General features: G+C 53.5%; 1 protein-coding gene across 2 annotated transcripts in view; it reads left to right on the forward strand.

The window, feature by feature from the left end:
• The window catches only part of LOC132381319 (LIM and senescent cell antigen-like-containing domain protein 1), a 337,779-nt gene that overhangs the window by 149,339 nt on the left and 168,672 nt on the right, over positions 1–19,768 (forward strand). For both annotated transcript variants that reach the window (XM_059950700.1, XM_059950693.1), the window contains exons 5-6: positions 1,998–2,147; positions 2,491–2,641. In XM_059950700.1, coding sequence (XP_059806683.1) covers positions 1,998–2,147; positions 2,491–2,641 — 301 coding nt within the window. The remainder of the gene's footprint in view (positions 1–1,997; positions 2,148–2,490; positions 2,642–19,768) is intronic.

Raw genomic sequence — 19,768 nt, forward strand, 5'->3', positions numbered from 1 at the left:
AGGGAACAAATAAAGAGGAAACAAGGTTCAGGCTCGACAGTGGGAGTAAATGTCAAGCTCTGGAACAGAATCTTAGACCCAAAATAAATGACTCAAAACGTCTCCTTTTGCACTGTAGAGATCACTGGTTGTATGAGGTTGTTTGCAGTGTAGAGCAGCGACAGTGTAGGTCTCTGCACGTGTGAGTACATGCATGTGTATACGAGGATGCATGGATGTGTGTTTGTTTGTGCCTCTGTGAGTATGTATATTTTTAGTGTGTGAATTAGTGTATGCAAAGATGCATGTATGCATATATGTGAGTGTACTTGTATACGCACTATGGAGTGTGTTATCACTGTGTATTCAGGTAAGAAGTTATGCAGATGATGCACAATGCATGACCCTCCAGGTCCCCTCTCTACACTCTGACACAGAGTCTTCAACCTGCAAACATGGGTAGGGTGCATGGGATATCCCACTGACTATGTCAGCTTCCTCCATGATGCTTAACACTTAACACTTTGACTGGAAAATGCAATATTACTGGCACGATGAGGCCACACTCCGGTTGGAGGAACAACATCTTATATTCCCTCTGGGTAGCCTCCAACCTGACGGCATGAACATTGATTACTCAAACTTCTGGTAATGTCTCCCTGCTCCCCTTTCCTTCACCAGTCCCCATCCCCTTTTCCCTCTCTCATCTTATCTGCTAACCTGCCCATCGCCTCCCTCTGGTGCTCCTCCCTATCTCCCCCCACCCTTTCTTTCATCCATGGCCTTCTGTCTCTTTCACAAATCAACTTCCCAGCTCTTTACTTCATCCCCCCCTCCCAGTTTCACCTTTCACCTTGTGTTTCTCTCTCCCCTCCCCCCACCGTTAAAATCTATTCCTCAGCTTTATTCTCCGGTCCTGCTGAAGGGTTTTGGTCCAGACGTCGACTGTACTCTTTCCCATCGATGCTGCCTGTGCCTGTTGAGTTCCTCCAGCATTCTGTGTGTGTTGCTCTGTGATTGGATTATTACACTGTGTGATGTCTGAAGAAAGCTAATTAAAAGTGTGTCAGGGTATGATCAGGGACAACTGTAGTCTGTTAGGCCAGCACCATTAAAGTTCAGATGATCAGAGTGTGAGTGCATTTCCGTACAGACCAAGTAGTTATTGTGATGTTACTGGTCATTAACACCAGCAGGAGTGCTGTACAAACACAGCAGGCGTTCACCCATAAATATTGTAGTCACTTCCAGACACACAGTTGGCTATCGAAGTTTACGTGTGCATTGCCAGAGTTTAGTGTTCGTGTTAACAACATCATTAATGTTATATATTAACATGGTTAATATACTACTATAATCTACTGCAGTTGTACAAGGCCTTGGTGAGACCGCACCTAGAGTATTGTGTGCAGTTTTGGTCCCCTAATCTGAGGAAAGACATTCTTGCCATAGAGGGAGTACAAAGAAGTTTCACCAGATTGATTCCTGGGATGGCAGGACTTTCATATGAAGAAAGACTGGATCGACTAGGCTTATACTCACTGGAAATTAGAAGATTGAGGGGGGATCTTATTGAAACGTATAAAATTCTAAAGGGATTGGACAGGCCAGATGCAGGAAGATTGTTTCCGATGTTGGGGAAGTCCAGAATGAGGGGTCACAGTTTAAGGATAAAGGGGAAGCCTTTTAAGACCGAGATGAGGAAAAACTTCTTCACACAGAGAGTGGTGAATTTGTGGAATTCTCTGCCACAGGAAACAGTTGAGGCCAGTTCATTGGCTATATTTAAGAGGAAGTTAGATATGGCCCTTGTGGCTAAAGGGATCAGGGGGTATGGAGAGAAAGCAGGTACAGGGTTCTGAGTTGGATGATCAGCCATGATCATACTGAATGGTGGTGCAGACTCGAAGGGCCGAATGGCCCACTCCTGCACCTATTTTCTATGTTTCTATGGTGGGTGGGAGACTCAGGCCTGTGTGCTCATCTGGTGCAGGATCTTGATGTAACCTTTCCCACAGGCATCTCTGCAGACCCTGCCACAACCGGGAGAAAGCAAAGCATCTAGGTCAGTACATCTGCCAGAAATGCCACCTGATCATTGACGAGTTGCCCCTGATGTACAAGAGTGATCCATATCATCCTGATCATTTCAACTGCACCAACTGTGGGTGAGTTAGCATTGCACACCAACCCTTCGTTTACAACACACACAATCTTCACACTCATTGTCTTCGGTAGCTGAGTAAACCTGATCTCAGTACATCCCCATTGACTCCCTTCGTAATCTCCCCTCACTCACCCACACTCTAGGGGCAATTTACAGTAACAAATTAACCCATCAAGCTGCATGCCTTTGGGAAATGAGAGGGAAAGAAGGGAAAAATCCAAGTGGTGACAGGGAGGAAGGGCCAGAGAGCTGAAGATTGGGTCTCGGGAGTGTGTCACAGTGCTGCAGATATAGAATGTTGTTCAGCTACCACAGACTTGGCTCTCACAGACTGTACTCTGCAGAAAGGAACTGACGGCCGAGGCTCGGGAGCTGAAAGGTGAACTCTTTTGCCTTCCCTGCCATGACAAAACGGGCATACCTATCTGTGGGGCTTGTCGACGGCCAATTGAGGGTCGCGTGGTGAATGCCCTAGGGAAACAGTGGCACGTTGAGGTAAGTGACTGTAACTAGGATCCGGACAGACTGAACTCAGCCACAAGACCACAGGGGTCAGTTCGAACCAGCCACCAGACCACAGGGGTCAGTCTGAACTCAGCTACCAGACCACGGGGGTCAGTCCAAACTCAGATACTAGACCACAAGGGTCAGACCGAACTCAGATACCAGCCCACAAGGGTCAGTCCGAACTCAGATACCAACCCACAGGGGTCAGTCCGAACCAACCACCAGACCACAGGGGTCAGTCCGAAATCAGATACCATCCCATAGGGGTCACTTCGAACTCAGATACCAGACCACAGGGGTCAGTCCGAACTCAGATTCCAGATCACCGGGGTCAGTCCGAACTCAGATAACAGACAACAGGGGTCAGTCCAAACTCAGATACCAGCCTATATGGGTCAGTCCAAACTCAGTTACCATCCCATAGGGGTCACTTCGAACTCAGATACCAGACCACAGGGGTCAGTCCGAACTCAGATTCCAGACCACAGGGGTCAGTCCGAACTCAGGTACCTGCCCATAGGGGCAGAACGAACTAGCCACCAGACCACAGGGGTCAGTCTGAACTCAGATACCAGACCACAGGGGTCAGTCCGAACCAACCACCAGACCACAGGGGTCAGTCCGAACTCAGCCACCAGACCATAGGGGTCAGTCTGAACTCAGATACCAGACCTCAGGGGTCAGACCGAACTACCAGACCACAGGGGTCAGTCCGAACTCAGATAACACCCCACAGGTGTCAGTCCAAACCAGCCACCAGACCACAGGGGTCAGTCCGAACTCAGATAACAGAACACAGGGGTCAGTCTGAACTTAGATACCAGACCACAGCGGTCAGTCCGAACTCAGCCAGAAGACCATAGGGGTCAGTCCAAACTCAGTTACCATCCAATAAGGGTCAATCCGAACCAGCCACCAGCCCACAGGGGTCAGTCCGAACTCAGATACCGGACCACAGCGGTCAGTCCAAACTCAGATACCAGACCACCGGGGTCAGTCCGAACTCAGATACCAGCCTATATGGGTCAGTCCAAACTCAGTTACCATCCCATAGGGGTCACTTCGAACTCAGATACCAGACCACAGGGGTCAGCCCGAACTCAGATTCCAGACCACAGGGGTCAGTCCAAACTCAGATAACAGACAACAGGGGTCAGTCCAAACTCAGATACCAGACCACAGGGGTCAGTCCGAACCAACCACCAGACCACAGGGGTCAGTCCGAACTCAGCCACCAGACCACAGGGGTCAGACCGAACAAACTACCAGGCCCCAGGGGTCAGTCCGAACTCAGCCACCAGACCACAGGGGTCAGTCCTAACTCAGATAACAAAACACAGGGGTCAGTCCGAACTTAGATACCAGACCACAGCGGTCAGTCCGAACCAGCACCCAGACCACAGCGGTCAGTCCGAACTCAGCGAGAAGACCATAGGGGTCAGTCCAAACTCAGTTATCATCCAATAGGGGTCAATCCTAACCAGCCACCAGCCCACAGGGGTCAGTCCGACTCAGATACCAGACCACAGGGGTCAGTCTGAACTCAGATACCGGACCACAGCGGTCAGTCCAAACTCAGATACCAGACCACCGGGGTCAGTCCGAACTCAGATAACAGACAACAGGGGTCAATCCAAACTCAGATACCAGCCCAGAGGGGTCAGTCCTAACTCAGATACCAGACCACAGGGTTCAGTCCGAACTCAGATACCAGCCCATAGGGGTCAGTCCTAACTCAGATACCAGACCACAGGGGTCAGTCCGAACCAACCACCAGATCACAGGGGTCAGTCCGAACTCAGATACCAGCCCACAGGGGTCAGTCCGAACTCAGATACCAGCCAACAGTGATCAGTCCGAATTCAGATACCAGCCCACAGGGGTCAGTCCGAACTCAGATACCAGCCAACAGTGATCAGTCCGAATTCAGATACCAGCCCACAGGGGTCAGTCCGAACTCAGATACCAGCCAACAGTGATCAGTCCGAATTCAGATACCAGCCCATAGGGGTCAGTCCGAACACAGATACCAGACCAAAGGGGTCAATCCGAACTCAGATACCAGACCACAGGGGTCAGTCCCAAGACAGTTACCAGACCACAGGGGTCAGTCCGAACCAGCCATCAGATCGCAGCGGTTAATCCAAACTCAGATACCAGACCACAGGAGGCAGTCCGAACTCAGATACCAGACCACAGGGGTCAGTCCGAACCAACCACCAGACCACAGGAGTCAGTCCGAACTCAGCCACCAGACCACAGGGGTCAGACCAAACAAACTACCAGACCACAGGGGTCAGTCCGAACTCAGATAACACCCCACAGGTGTCAGTCCAAACCAGCCACCAGACCACAGGGGTCAGTCCGAACTCAGATACCAGACCAAAGGGGTCAATCCGAACTCAGATACCAGTCCACAGGGGTCAGTCCGAACTCAGATACCAGAACAAAGGGGTCAGTCCGAACCAGCCAGCAGACCACCGGGGTCAGTCCGAACTCAGATACCAGACCACAGCGGTCAGTCCAAAGTCTGATACCAGACCACAGGAGGCAGTCCGAACTCAGATACCAGCCCATAGGGGTCAGTCCAAACTCAGATTGAAAGTCCACAGGGGTCAGACCGAACTCAGATACCGGACCAAAGGGGTCAGTCCGAACTCAGATACCAGTTCATTGGGGTCTGTCCGAACTCAGATACCAGCCCAGAGGTGTCAGTCCAAACTCAGATACCAGACCACAGGGGTCAGTCCGAACTCAGGTACCTGCCCATAGGGGCAGAACGAACTAGCCACCAGACCACCGGGGTCAGTCCGAACTCAGATACCAGACAACAGGTGTCAGTCCGAACTCAGATACCAGACCACAGCGGTCAGTCCAAAGTCAGATCCCAGCCCGTAGGGGTCAGTCCAAACTCAGATACCAGAACAAAGGGGTCAGTCCGAACCAGCCAGCAGACCACCGGGGTCTGTCCGAGCTCAGATACCAGACCACAGGGGTCAGTCCCAAGACTGTTACCAGACCACAGGGGTCAGTCCGAACCAACCATCAGACCGCAGCGGTTAATCCAAACTCAGATACCAGACCACAGGGATCAGTGCGAACTCAGATACCAGACCACAGGGGTCAGTCCGAACTCAGATACCAGCCCACAGGGGTCAGTCCGAACTCAGCCACCAGACCATAGTGGTCAGTCCAAACTCAGATAGCAGACCAAGGGGATCAGTCCGAACTCAGATACCAGACAACAGCGGTCAGTCTGAACTCAGATACCAGACGATAGGCTTCAGTCCGAGCTCAGATACCAGACCACAGCGGTCAGTCCAAACTCAGATACCAGCCCATCGGCTTCAGTACGAACTCAGATACCAGCCCATAGAGGTCAGACCGAACCAGCCAGCAGACCACCGGGGTCAGTCCGAACTCAGATACCAGACCAAAGGGGTCAGTCCGAACTCAGATACCAGACCACAGCGGTCAGTCCAAAGTCTGATACCAGACCACAGGGGTCAGTCCGAACCAGACATCAGACCGCAGAGGTTAATCCAAACTCAGATACCAGACCACAGGAGGCAGTCCAAACTCAGATACCAGACCACAGCGGTCAGTCCGAACTCAGATACCAGCCCATAGGGGTCAGTCCAAACTCAGATTGAAAGTCCACAGGGGTCAGACCGAACTCAGATACCGGACCAAAGGGGTCAGTCCGAACTCAGATACCAGTCCACAGGGGTCAGTCCGAACTCAGATACCAGTTCATTGGGGTCTGTCCGAACTCAGATACCAGACAACAGGTGTCAGTCCGAACTCAGATACCAGCCCACAGGAGACTGTCCGAACTCAGCCACCAGACCACAGCGGTCAGTCCAAAGTCAGATCCCAGCCCGTAGGGGTCAGTCCAAACTCAGATACCAGCCCATAGGCTTCAGTCCGAACTCAGATACCAGCCCATAGGAGTCTAACCGACCTCAGATACCAGACCACAGGGGTCAGTCCGAACTCAGATACCAGAACAAAGGGGTCAGTCCGAACCAGCCAGCAGACCACCGGGGTCATTCCGAACTCAGATACCAGAACAAAGGGGTCAGTCCCAAGTCTGATACCAGACCACAGGGGTCAGTCCGAACTCAGATACCAGACCACAGGGGTCAGTCCAAACTCAGATACCAGACCACAAGGGTCAGACCGAACTCAAATACCAGCCCACAAGGGTCAGTCCTAACTCAGATACCAGACCAAAACACCCACCAGACCACAGAAGTCAGACCGAACTCAGATACCAGCCCACAAGGGTCAGACCAAAACACCCACCAGACCACAGAAGTCAGACCGAACTCAGATACCAGCCCACAGGGGTCAGTCTGAACTCAGATACCAGACATCAGGGGTCAGTCCGAACTCAGATACCAACTCACAGGGGTCAGTCCGAACCAACCACCAGACCACAGGGGTCAGCCCGAACTCAGATAACACCCCACAGGTGTCAGTCCAAACCAGCCACCAGACCACAGGGGTCAGTCCGAACTCAGATAACAGAACACAGGGGTCAGTCTGAACTTAGATACCAGACCACAGCGATCAGTCCGAACCAGCACCCAGACCACAGCGGTCAGTCCGAACTCAGCCAGAAGACCATAGGGGTCAGTCCAAACTCAGATACCAGACCACAGGGGTCAGTCCGAACTCAGATACCAGACCACAGGGGTCAGTCCGAACTCAGGTACCTGCCCATAGGGGCAGAACGAACTAGCCACCAGACCACCGGGGTCAGTCCGAACTCAGATACCAGACAACAGGTGTCAGTCCGAACTCAGATACCAGACCACAGCGGTCAGTCCAAAGTCAGATCCCAGCCCGTAGGGGTCAGTCCAAACTCAGATACCAGAACAAAGGGGTCAGTCCGAACCAGCCAGCAGACCACCGGGGTCTGTCCGAGCTCAGATACCAGACCACAGGGGTCAGTCCCAAGACTGTTACCAGACCACAGGGGTCAGTCCGAACCAGCCATCAGACCGCAGCGGTTAATCCAAACTCAGATACCAGACCACAGGGATCAGTGCGAACTCAGATACCAGACCACAGGGGTCAGTCCGAACTCAGATACCAGCCCACAGGGGTCAGTCCGAACTCAGCCACCAGACCATAGTGGTCAGTCCAAACTCAGATAGCAGACCAAGGGGATCAGTCCGAACTCAGATACCAGACAACAGCGGTCAGTCTGAACTCAGATACCAGACGATAGGCTTCAGTCCGAGCTCAGATACCAGACCACAGCGGTCAGTCCAAACTCAGATACCAGCCCATCGGCTTCAGTACGAACTCAGATACCAGCCCATAGGGGTCAGACCGAACCAGCCAGCAGACCACCGGGGTCAGTCCGAACTCAGATACCAGACCAAAGGGGTCAGTCCGAACTCAGATACCAGACCACAGCGGTCAGTCCAAAGTCTGATACCAGACCACAGGGGTCAGTCCGAACCAGACATCAGACCGCAGAGGTTAATCCAAACTCAGATACCAGACCACAGGAGGCAGTCCAAACTCAGATACCAGACCACAGCGGTCAGTCCGAACTCAGATACCAGCCCATAGGGGTCAGTCCAAACTCAGATTGAAAGTCCACAGGGGTCAGACCGAACTCAGATACCGGACCAAAGGGGTCAGTCCGAACTCAGATACCAGTCCACAGGGGTCAGTCCGAACTCAGATACCAGTTCATTGGGGTCTGTCCGAACTCAGATACCAGCCCAGAGGTGTCAGTCCAAACTCAGATACCAGACCACAGGGGTCAGTCCGAACTCAGGTACCTGCCCATAGGGGCAGAACGAACTAGCCACCAGACCACCGGGGTCAGTCTGAACTCAGATACCAGACAACAGGTGTCAGTCCGAACTCAGATACCAGCCCACAGGAGACTGTCCGAACTCAGCCACCAGACCACAGCGGTCAGTCCAAAGTCAGATCCCAGCCCGTAGGGGTCAGTCCAAACTCAGATACCAGCCCATAGGCTTCAGTCCGAACTCAGATACCAGCCCATAGGAGTCTAACCGACCTCAGATACCAGACCACAGGGGTCAGTCCGAACTCAGATACCAGAACAAAGGGGTCAGTCCGAACCAGCCAGCAGACCACCGGGGTCATTCCGAACTCAGATACCAGAACAAAGGGGTCAGTCCCAAGTCTGATACCAGACCACAGGAGTCAGTCCGAACTCAGATACCAGACCACAGGGGTCAGTCCAAACTCAGATACCAGACCACAAGGGTCAGACCGAACTCAAATACCAGCCCACAAGGGTCAGTCCTAACTCAGATACCAGACCAAAACACCCACCAGACCACAGAAGTCAGACCGAACTCAGATACCAGCCCACAAGGGTCAGACCAAAACACCCACCAGACCACAGAAGTCAGACCGAACTCAGATACCAGCCCACAGGGGTCAGTCTGAACTCAGATACCAGACATCAGGGGTCAGTCCGAACTCAGATACCAACTCACAGGGGTCAGTCCGAACCAACCACCAGACCACAGGGGTCAGCCCGAACTCAGATAACACCCCACAGGTGTCAGTCCAAACCAGCCACCAGACCACAGGGGTCAGTCCGAACTCAGATAACAGAACACAGGAGTCAGTCTGAACTTAGATACCAGACCACAGCGATCAGTCCGAACCAGCACCCAGACCACAGCGGTCAGTCCGAACTCAGCCAGAAGACCATAGGGGTCAGTCCAAACTCAGATACCAGACCACAGGGGTCAGTCCGAACTCAGATACCTGACCACAGCGGTCAGTCCAAACTCAAATACCAGACCACCGGGGTCAGTCCGAACTCAGATAACAGACAACAGGGGTCAGTCCAAACTCAGATATCAGCCTATATGGGTCAGTCCAAACTCAGTTACCATCCCATAGGGGTCACTTCAAACTCAGATACCAGACCACAGGGGTCAGTCCGATCTCAGATACCAGACTACAGGGGTCAGTCCAAACTCAGATACCAGACCACAAGGGTCAGACCGAACTCAAATACCAGCCCACAAGGGTCAGTCCTAACTCAGATACCAGACCACAAGGGTCAGACCAAAACACCCACCAGACCACAGAAGTCAGACCGAACTCAGATACCAGACATCAGGGGTCAGTCCGAACTCAGATACCAGCCCACAGGGGTCAGTCCGAACTCAGCCACCAGACCACAGGGGTCAGACCGAACAAACTACCAGGCCCCAGGGGTCAGTCCGAACTCAGCCACCAGACCACAGGGGTCAGTCCGAACTCAGATAACAGAACACAGGGGTCAGTGCGAACTTAGATACCAGACCACAGCAGTCAGTCCGAACCAGCACCCAGACCACAGCGGTCAGTCCGAACTCAGCCAGAAGACCATAGGGGTCAGTCCAAACTCAGTTATCATCCAATAGGGGTCAATCCGAACCAGCCACCAGCCCACAGGGGTCAGTCCGAACTCAGATACCAGACCACAGGGGTCAGTCTGAACTCAGATACCGGACCACAGCGGTCAGTCCAAACTCAGATACCAGACCACCGGGGTCAGTCCGAACCAACCACCAGACCACAGGGGTCAGTCCGAACTCAGATACCAGACCACAGGGGTCAGTCCGAACCAACCACCAGACCACAGGGGTCAGTCCGAACTCAGATACCAGACCACAGGGGTCAGTCCGAACCAACCACCAGACCACAGAGGTCAGTCCGAACTCAGATACCAAACCACAGGGGTCAGTCCGAACCAACCACCAGACCACAGGGATCAGTGCGAACTCAGATACCAGACCACAGGGGTCAGTCCGAACTCAGATACCAGACCACAGGGGTCAGTCCGAACCAACCACCAGACCACAGGGGTCAGTCCGAACTCAGCCACCAGACCACAGGGATCAGTGCGAACACAGATACCAGACAACAGGTGTCAGTCCGAACTCAGATACCAGCCCACAGGAGACTGTCCGAACTCAGCCACCAGACCACAGCGGTCAGTCCAAAGTCAGATCCCAGCCCGTAGGGGTCAATCCAAACTCAGATACCAGCCCATAGGCTTCAGTCCGAACTCAGATACCAGCCCATAAGAATCTAACCGACCTCAGATACCAGACCACAGGGGTCAGTCCGAACTCAGATACCAGAACAAAGGGGTCAGTCCGAACCAGCCAGCAGACCACCGGGGTCATTCCGACCTCAGATACCAGAACAAAGGGGTCAGTCCGAACTCAGATACCAGACCACAAGAGTCAGTCCGAACTCAGATACCAGACAACAGGGGTCAGTCCCAAGTCTGATACCAGACCACAGGGGTCAGTCCGAACTCAGATACCAGACCACAGGGGTCAATCCGAACTCAGATACCAGTCCACAGGGGTCAGTCCTAACTCAGATACCAGACCACAAGGGTCAGACCAAAACACCCACCAGACCACAGAAGTCAGACCGAACTCAGGTACCAGCCCACAGGGGTCAGTCTGAACTCAGATACCAGACATCAGGGGTCAGTCCGAACTCAGGTACCAACTCACAGGGGTCAGTCCGAACCAACCACCAGACCACAGGGGTCAGTCCGAACTCAGCCACCACACCACACGGGTCAGTCCGAACTCAGATACCAGACCAAAGGGGTCAGTCCGAACTCAGATGCCAGACCAAGGGGTCAGTCCGAACTCAGATACCAGATCACAGGGGTCAGTCAGAACAAGGCATAGGACCACAGGGCTCAGTCCAAACTCAAATAACAGACAACAGGTTCAGTCCGAAACAACCACGAGACCACAGGGGTCAGTCCGAAATCAGATACCAGACCACAGGGTTCAGTCTGAACTCAGATACCAGCCCATAGGGGTCAGTCCTAACTCAGATACCAGACCACAGGGGTCAGTCCGAACCGAGCACAGGGGTCAGTCCGAACCAACCACCAGACCACAGGGGTCAGTCCGAACTCAGCCACCAGACCACAGGGGTCAGACCGAACAAACTACCAGGCCCCAGGGGTCAGTCCGTACTCAGCCACCAGACCACAGGGGTCAGTCCGAACTTAGATACCAGACCACAGCGGTCAGTCCGAACCAGCACCCAGACCACAGCGGTCAGTCCGAACTCAGCGAGAAGACCATAGGGGTCAGTCCAAACTCAGTTATCATCCAATAGGGGTCAATCCTAACCAGCCACCAGCCCACAGGGGTCAGTCCGACTCAGATACCAGACCACAGGGGTCAGTCCGAACCAGCCACCAGCCCACAGGGGTCAGTCCGAACTCAGATACCAGACCACAGGGGTCAGTCTGAACTCAGATACCGGACCACCGGGGTCAGTCCGAACTCAGATACCAGACCACAGGGGTCAGACCGAACAAACTACCAGGCCACAGGGGTCAGTCCGAACTCAGCCACCAGACCACAGGGGTCAGACCGAACAAACTACCGGACCACAGGGGTCAGTCCGAACTCAGATAACACCCCACAGGTGTCAGTCCAAACCAGCCACCAGACCACAGGGGTCAGTCCGAACTCAGATACCAGACCAAAGGGGTCAATCCGAACTCAGATACCAGTCCACTGGGGTCAGTACGAACTCAGATACCAGCCCACAAGAGTCAGTCCGAACTCAGATACCAGACAACAGGGGTCCGTCCCAAGTCTGATACCAGACCACAGGGGTCAGTCCGAACCAGCCATCAGACCGCAGCGGTTAATCCAAACTCAGATACCAGACCACAGGGGTCAGTCCGAACTCAGATACCAGCCCACAGGGGTCAGTCCGAACTCAGCCACCAGACCACAGGGGTCAGTCCGAACTCAGATACCAGCCAACAGTGATCAGTCCGAATTCAGATACCAGCCCACAGGGGTCAGTCCGAACTCAGATACCAGCCCACAGGGGTCAGTCCGAACTCAGATACCAGACCAAAGGGGTCAATCCGAACTCAGCCACCAGACCACAGGGGTCAGTCCGAACTCAGATACCAGCCAACAGTGATCAGTCCGAATTCAGATACCAGCCCACAGGGGTCAGTCCGAACTCAGATACCAGCCAACAGTGATCAGTCCGAATTCAGATACCAGCCCACAGGGGTCAGTCCGAACTCAGATACCAGCCAACAGTGATCAGTCCGAATTCAGATACCAGCCCATAGGGGTCAGTCCGAACACAGATACCAGACCAAAGGGGTCAATCCGAACTCAGATACCAGACCACAGGGGTCAGTCCCAAGACAGTTACCAGACCACAGGGGTCAGTCCGAACCAGCCATCAGATCGCAGCGGTTAATCCAAACTCAGATACCAGACCACAGGAGGCAGTCCGAACTCAGATACCAGACCACAGGGGTCAGACCGAACTCAGATACCAGCCCACAGTGATCAGTCCGAATTAGATACCAGACCATAGCGGTCAATCCAAACTCAGATACCAGACCACAGGAGGCAGCCCGAACTCAGATACCAGACCACAGGGGTCAGTCCGAACTCAGATACCAGTCCACAGGGGTCAGTCCGAACTCAGGTACCAGACCAAGGGGATCAGTCCGAACTCATATACCAGCCCATAGGGGTTAGTCCAAACTCAGATACCAGCCCATAGGGGTCAGACCGAAGCAGCCAGCAGACCACCGGGGTCAGTCCGAACTCAGATACCAGACCAAAGGGGTCAGTCCGAACTCAGATACCAGACCACAGCGGTCAGTCCAAAGTCTGATACCAGACCACAGGGGTCAGTCCGAACCAGCCATCAGACCGCAGCAGTTAATCCAAACTCAGATACCAGACCACAGGGGTCAGTCCAAACTCAGATACCAGACCACAGGGGTCAGTCCGAACTCAGGTACCTGCCCATAGGGGCAGAACGAACTAGCCACCAGACCACCGGGGTCAGTCTGAACTCAGATACCAGCCCATAGGAGTCATTCCGAACACAGATACCAGACCACAGGGGTCAGTCCGAACTCAGATACCGGCCCACAGGGGTCAGTCCGAACTCAGATACCAGACCAAAGGGGTCAGTCCGAACTCAGATACCAGACCAAAGGGGTCAGTCCGAACTCAGATACCAGACCACAGGGGTCAGTCCGAACTCAGATACCAGCCCACAGATGTTAGTCCGAACTCAGATACCAGAACAAAGGGGTCAGTCCGAACCAGCCAGCAGACCATCGGGGTCAGTCCGAACTCAGATACCAGACCACCGGAGTCAGTCCGAACTCAGATACCTGCCCATAGGGGTCAGTCCAAACTCAGATTTAAAGTCCACAGGGGTCAGTCCGAACTCAGATACCAGTCCACAGGGGTCAGTCCGAACTCAGATACCAGACCAAGGGGATCAGTCCGAACTCAGATACCAGACCACAGCGGTCAGTCCAAAGTCTGATACCAGACCACAGGGGTCAGTCCGAACCAGCCATCAGACCGCAGCGGTTAATCCAAACTCAGATACCAGACCAAGGGGATCAGTCCGAACTCATACACCAGCCCATAGGCGTTAGTCCGAACCAGCCACCAGAACACAGGGGTCACTGCTAACTCAGATACCAGACAACAGGTGTCAGTCCGAACTCAGATACCAGCCCACAGGAGTCAGTCCGAACTCAGCCACCAGACCACAGCGGTCAGTCCAAACTCAGATACCAGCCCATAGGGGTCAGTCCAAACTCAGATAGCAGCCCACAGGTTTCAGTCCGAACTCAGATACCAGACAACAGCGGTCAGTCTGAACTCAGATACCAGACGATAGGCTTCAGTCCGAGCTCAGATACCAGACCACAGCGGTCAGTCCAAACTCAGACACCAGCCCATCGGCTTCAGTACGAACTCAGATACCAGCCCATAGGGGTCAGACCGAAGCAGCCAGCAGACCACCGGGGTCAGTCCGAACTCAGATACCAGACCAAAGGGGTCAGTCCGAACTCAGATACCAGACCACAGCGGTCAGTCCAAAGTCTGATACCAGATCACAGGGGTCAGTCCGAACCAGACATCAGACCGCAGAGGTTAATCCAAACTCAGATACCAGACCACAGGAGGCAGTCCGAACTCAGATACCAGCCCATAGGGGTCAGTCCAAACTCAGATTGAAAGTCCACAGGGGTCAGACCGAACTCAGATACCGGACCAAAGGGGTCAGTCCGAACTCAGATACCAGTCCACAGGGGTCAGTCCGAAATCAGATACCAGTTCATTGGGGTCTGTCCGAACTCAGATACCAGCCCAGAGGTGTCAGTCCAAACTCAGATACCAGACCACAGGGGTCAGTCCAAACTCAGATACCAGACCACAGCGGTCAGTCCAAAGTCAGATCCCAGCCCGTAGGGGTCTGTCCAAACTCAGATTGAAAGTCCACAGGGGTCAGACCGAACTCAGATACCAGACCACAGGGGTCAGTCCGAACTCAGATACCAGCCCACAGTGATCAGTCCGAATTCAGATACCAGACCATAGCGGTCAAACCAAACTCAGATACCAGACCACAGGAGGCAGTGCGAACTCAGATACCAGACCACAGGGGTAGTCCGAACTCAGATACCAGCCCACAGTGATCAGTCCGAATTCAGATACCAGACCATAGCGGTCAAACCAAACTCAGATACCAGACCACCGGAGTCAGTCCGAACTCAGATACCTGCCCATAGGGGTCAGTCGAAACTCAGATTTAAAGTCCACAGGGGTCAGTCCGAACTCAGATACCAGACCACCGGAGTCAGTCCGAACTCAGATACCTGCCCATAGGGGTCAGTCGAAACTCAGATTTAAAGTCCACAGGGGTCACTGCTAACTCAGATACCAGACCACCGGAGTCAGTCCGAACTCAGATACCAGCCCACAGTGATCAGTCCGAATTAGATACCAGACCATAGCGGTCAATCCAAACTCAGATACCAGACCACAGGAGGCAGTCCGAACTCAGATACCAGACCACAGGGGTCAGTGCGAACTCAGATACCAGACCACAGGGGTCAGTCCGAACTCAGATACCAGCCCACAGTGATCAGTCCGAATTCAGATACCAGACCATAGCGGTCAATCCAAACTCAGATACCAGACCACAGGAGGCAGTCCGAACTCAGATACCTGCCCATAGGGGTCAGTCGAAACTCAGATTTAAAGTCCACAGGGGTCAGTCCGAACTCAGATACCAGACCACTGGAGTCAGTCCGAACTCAGATAGCTGCCCATAGGGGTCAGTCCAAACTCAGATTTAAAGTCCACAGGGGTCAGTCCGAACTCAGATACCAGTCCACAGGGGTCAGTCCGAACTCAGGTACCAGACCAAGAGGATCAGTCCGAACTCATATACCAGCCCATAGGGGTTAGTCCAAACTCAGATACCAGCCCATAGGGGTCAGACCGAAGCAGCCAGCAGACCACCGGGGTCAGTCCGAACTCAGATACCAGACCAAAGTGGTCAGTCCGAACTCAGATACCAGACCACAGCGGTCAGTCCAAAGTCTGATACCAGACCACAGGGGTCAGTCCGAACCAGCCATCAGACCGCAGCGGTTAATCCAAACTCAGATACCAGACCACAGGAGGCAGTCTGAACTCAGATACCAGCCCACAGGAGTCAGTCCGAACTCAGCCACCAGACCACAGCGGTCAGTCCAAACTCAGATACCAGCCCATAGGGGTCAGTCCAAACTCAGATAGCAGCCCACAGGTTTCAGTCCGAACTCAGATACCAGACAACAGCGGTCAGTCTGAACTCAGATACCAGACGATAGGCTTCAGTCCGAGCTCAGCTACCAGACCACAGAGGTCAGTCCAAACTCAGATACCAGCCCATCGGCTTTAGTACGAACTCAGATACCAGCCCATAGGGGTCAGACCGAAGCAGCCAGCAGACCACCGGGGTCAGTCCGAACTCAGATACCAGACCAAAGGGGTCAGTCCGAACTCAGATACCAGACCACAGCGGTCAGTCCAAAGTCTGATACCAGACCACAGGGGTCAGTCCGAACCAGACATCAGACCGCAGAGGTTAATCCAAACTCAGATACCAGACCACAGGAGGCAGTCCGAACTCAGATACCAGCCCATAGGGGTCAGTCCAAACTCAGATTGAAAGTCCACAGGAGTTAGACCGAACTCAGATACCGGACCAAAGGGGTCAGTCCGAACTCAGATACCAGTCCACAGGGGTCAGTCCGAAATCAGATACCAGTTCATTGGGGTCTGTCCGAACTCAGATACCAGCCCAGAGGTGTCAGTCCAAACTCAGATACCAGACCACAGGGGTCAGTCCAAACTCAGATACCAGACCACAGGGGTCAGTCCGAACTCAGGTACCTGCCCATAGGGGCAGAACGAACTAGCCACCAGACCACCGGGGTCAGTCTGAACTCAGATACCAGCCCATAGGAGTCAGTCCGAACTCAGATACCAGACCACAGGGGTCAGTCCGAACTCAGATACCGGCCCACAGGGGTCAGTCCGAACTCAGATACCAGACCAAAGGGGTCAGTCCGAACTCAGATACAAGACCAAAGGGGTCAGTCCGAACTCAGATACCAGACCACAGGGGTCAGTCCGAACTCAGATACCAGCCCACAGATGTTAGTCCGAACTCAGATACCAGAACAAAGGGGTCAGTCCGAACCAGCCAGCAGACCATCGGGGTCAGTCCGAACTCAGATACCAGACCACCGGAGTCAGTCCGAACTCAGATACCTGCCCATAGGGGTCAGTCCAAACTCAGATTTAAAGTCCACAGGGGTCAGTCCGAACTCAGATACCAGTCCACAGGGGTCAGTCCAAACTCAGATACCAGACAAAGGGGATCAGTCCGAACTCAGATACCTGCCCATAGGGGTCAGTCGAAACTCAGATTTAAAGTCCACAGGGGTCAGTCCGAACTCAGATACCAGCCCACAGTGATCAGTCCGAATTAGATACCAGACCATAGCGGTCAATCCAAACTCAGATACCAGACCACAGGAGGCAGTCCGAACTCAGATACCAGACCACAGGGGTCAGTGCGAACTCAGATACCAGACCACAGGGGTCAGTCCGAACTCAGATACCAGCCCACAGTGATCAGTCCGAATTCAGATACCAGACCATAGCGGTCAATCCAAACGCAGATACCAGACCACAGGAGGCAGTCCGAACTCAGATACCTGCCCATAGGGGTCAGTCGAAACTCAGATTTAAAGTCCACAGGGGTCAGTCCGACCTCAGATACCAGACCACCGGAGTCAGTCCGAACTCAGATAGCTGCCCATAGGGGTCAGTCCAAACTCAGATTTAAAGTCCACAGGGGTCAGTCCGAACTCAGATACCAGTCCACAGGGGTCAGTCCGAACTCAGGTACCAGACCAAGGGGATCAGTCCGAACTCATATACCAGCCCATAGGGGTTAGTCCAAACTCAGATACCAGCCCATAGGGGTCAGACCGAAGCAGCCAGCAGACCACCGGGGTCAGTCCGAACTCAGATACCAGACCAAAGTGGTCAGTCCGAACTCAGATACCAGACCACAGCGGTCAGTCCAAAGTCTGATACCAGACCACAGGGGTCAGTCCGAACCAGCCATCAGACCGCAGCGGTTAATCCAAACTCAGATACCAGACCACAGGAGGCAGTCTGAACTCAGATACCAGCCCACAGGAGTCAGTCCGAACTCAGCCACCAGACCACAGCGGTCAGTCCAAACTCAGATACCAGCACATAGGGGTCAGTCCAAACTCAGATACCAGACAACAGCGGTCAGTCTGAACTCAGATACCAGACGATAGGCTTCAGTCCGAGCTCAGCTACCAGACCACAGCGGTCAGTCCAAACTCAGATACCAGCCCATCGGCTTTAGTACGAACTCAGATACCAGCCCATAGGGGTCAGACCGAAGCAGCCAGCAGACCACCGGGGTCAGTCCGAACTCAGATACCAGACCAAAGGGGTCAGTCCGAACTCAGATACCAGACCACAGCGGTCAGTCCAAAGTCTGATACCAGACCACAGGGGTCAGTCCGAACCAGACATCAGACCGCAGAGGTTAATCCAAACTCAGATACCAGACCACAGGAGGCAGTCCGAACTCAGATACCAGCCCATAGGGGTCAGTCCAAACTCAGATTGAAAGTCCACAGGGGTCAGACCGAACTCAGATACCGGACCAAAGGGGTCAGTCCGAACTCAGATACCAGTCCACAGGGGTCAGTCCGAAATCAGATACCAGTTCATTGGGGTCTGTCCGAACTCAGATACCAGCCCAGAGGTGTCAGTCCAAACTCAGATACCAGACCACAGGGGTCAGTCCAAACTCAGATACCAGACCACAGGGGTCAGTCCGAACCAGACATCAGACCGCAGAGGTCAATCCAAACTCAGATTGAAAGTCCACAGGGGTCAGACCGAACTCAGATACCGGACCAAAGGGGTCAGTCCGAACTCAGATACCAGTCCACAGGGGTCAGTCCGAAATCAGATACCAGTTCATTGGGGTCTGTCCGAACTCAGATACCAGCCCAGAGGTGTCAGTCCAAACTCAGATACCAGACCACAGGGGTCAGTCCAAACTCAGATACCAGACCACAGGGGTCAGTCCGAACTCAGGTACCTGCCCATAGGGGCAGAACGAACTAGCCACCAGACCACCGGGGTCAGTCTGAACTCAGATACCAGCCCATAGGAGTCAGTCCGAACTCAGATACCAGACCACAGGGGTCAGTCCGAACTCAGATACCGGCCCACAGGGGTCAGTCCGAACTCAGATACCAGACCAAAGGGGTCAGTCCGAACTCAGATACAAGACCAAAGGGGTCAGTCCGAACTCAGATACCAGACCACAGGGGTCAGTCCGAACTCAGATACCAGCCCACAGATGTTAGTCCGAACTCAGATACCAGAACAAAGGGGTCAGTCCGAACCAGCCAGCAGACCATCGGGGTCAGTCCGAACTCAGATACCAGACCACCGGAGTCAGTCCGAACTCAGATACCTGCCCATAGGGGTCAGTCGAAACTCAGATTTAAAGTCCACAGGGGTCACTGCTAACTCAGATACCAGACAACAGGTGTCAGTCCGAACTCAGATACCAGCCCACAGTGATCAGTCCGAATTAGATACCAGACCATAGCGGTCAATCCAAACTCAGATACCAGACCACAGGAGGCAGTCCGAA

Source organism: Hypanus sabinus, chromosome 2 (genome assembly GCF_030144855.1).
Source record: "Hypanus sabinus isolate sHypSab1 chromosome 2, sHypSab1.hap1, whole genome shotgun sequence".
NCBI lineage: Eukaryota > Metazoa > Chordata > Chondrichthyes > Myliobatiformes > Dasyatidae > Hypanus > Hypanus sabinus.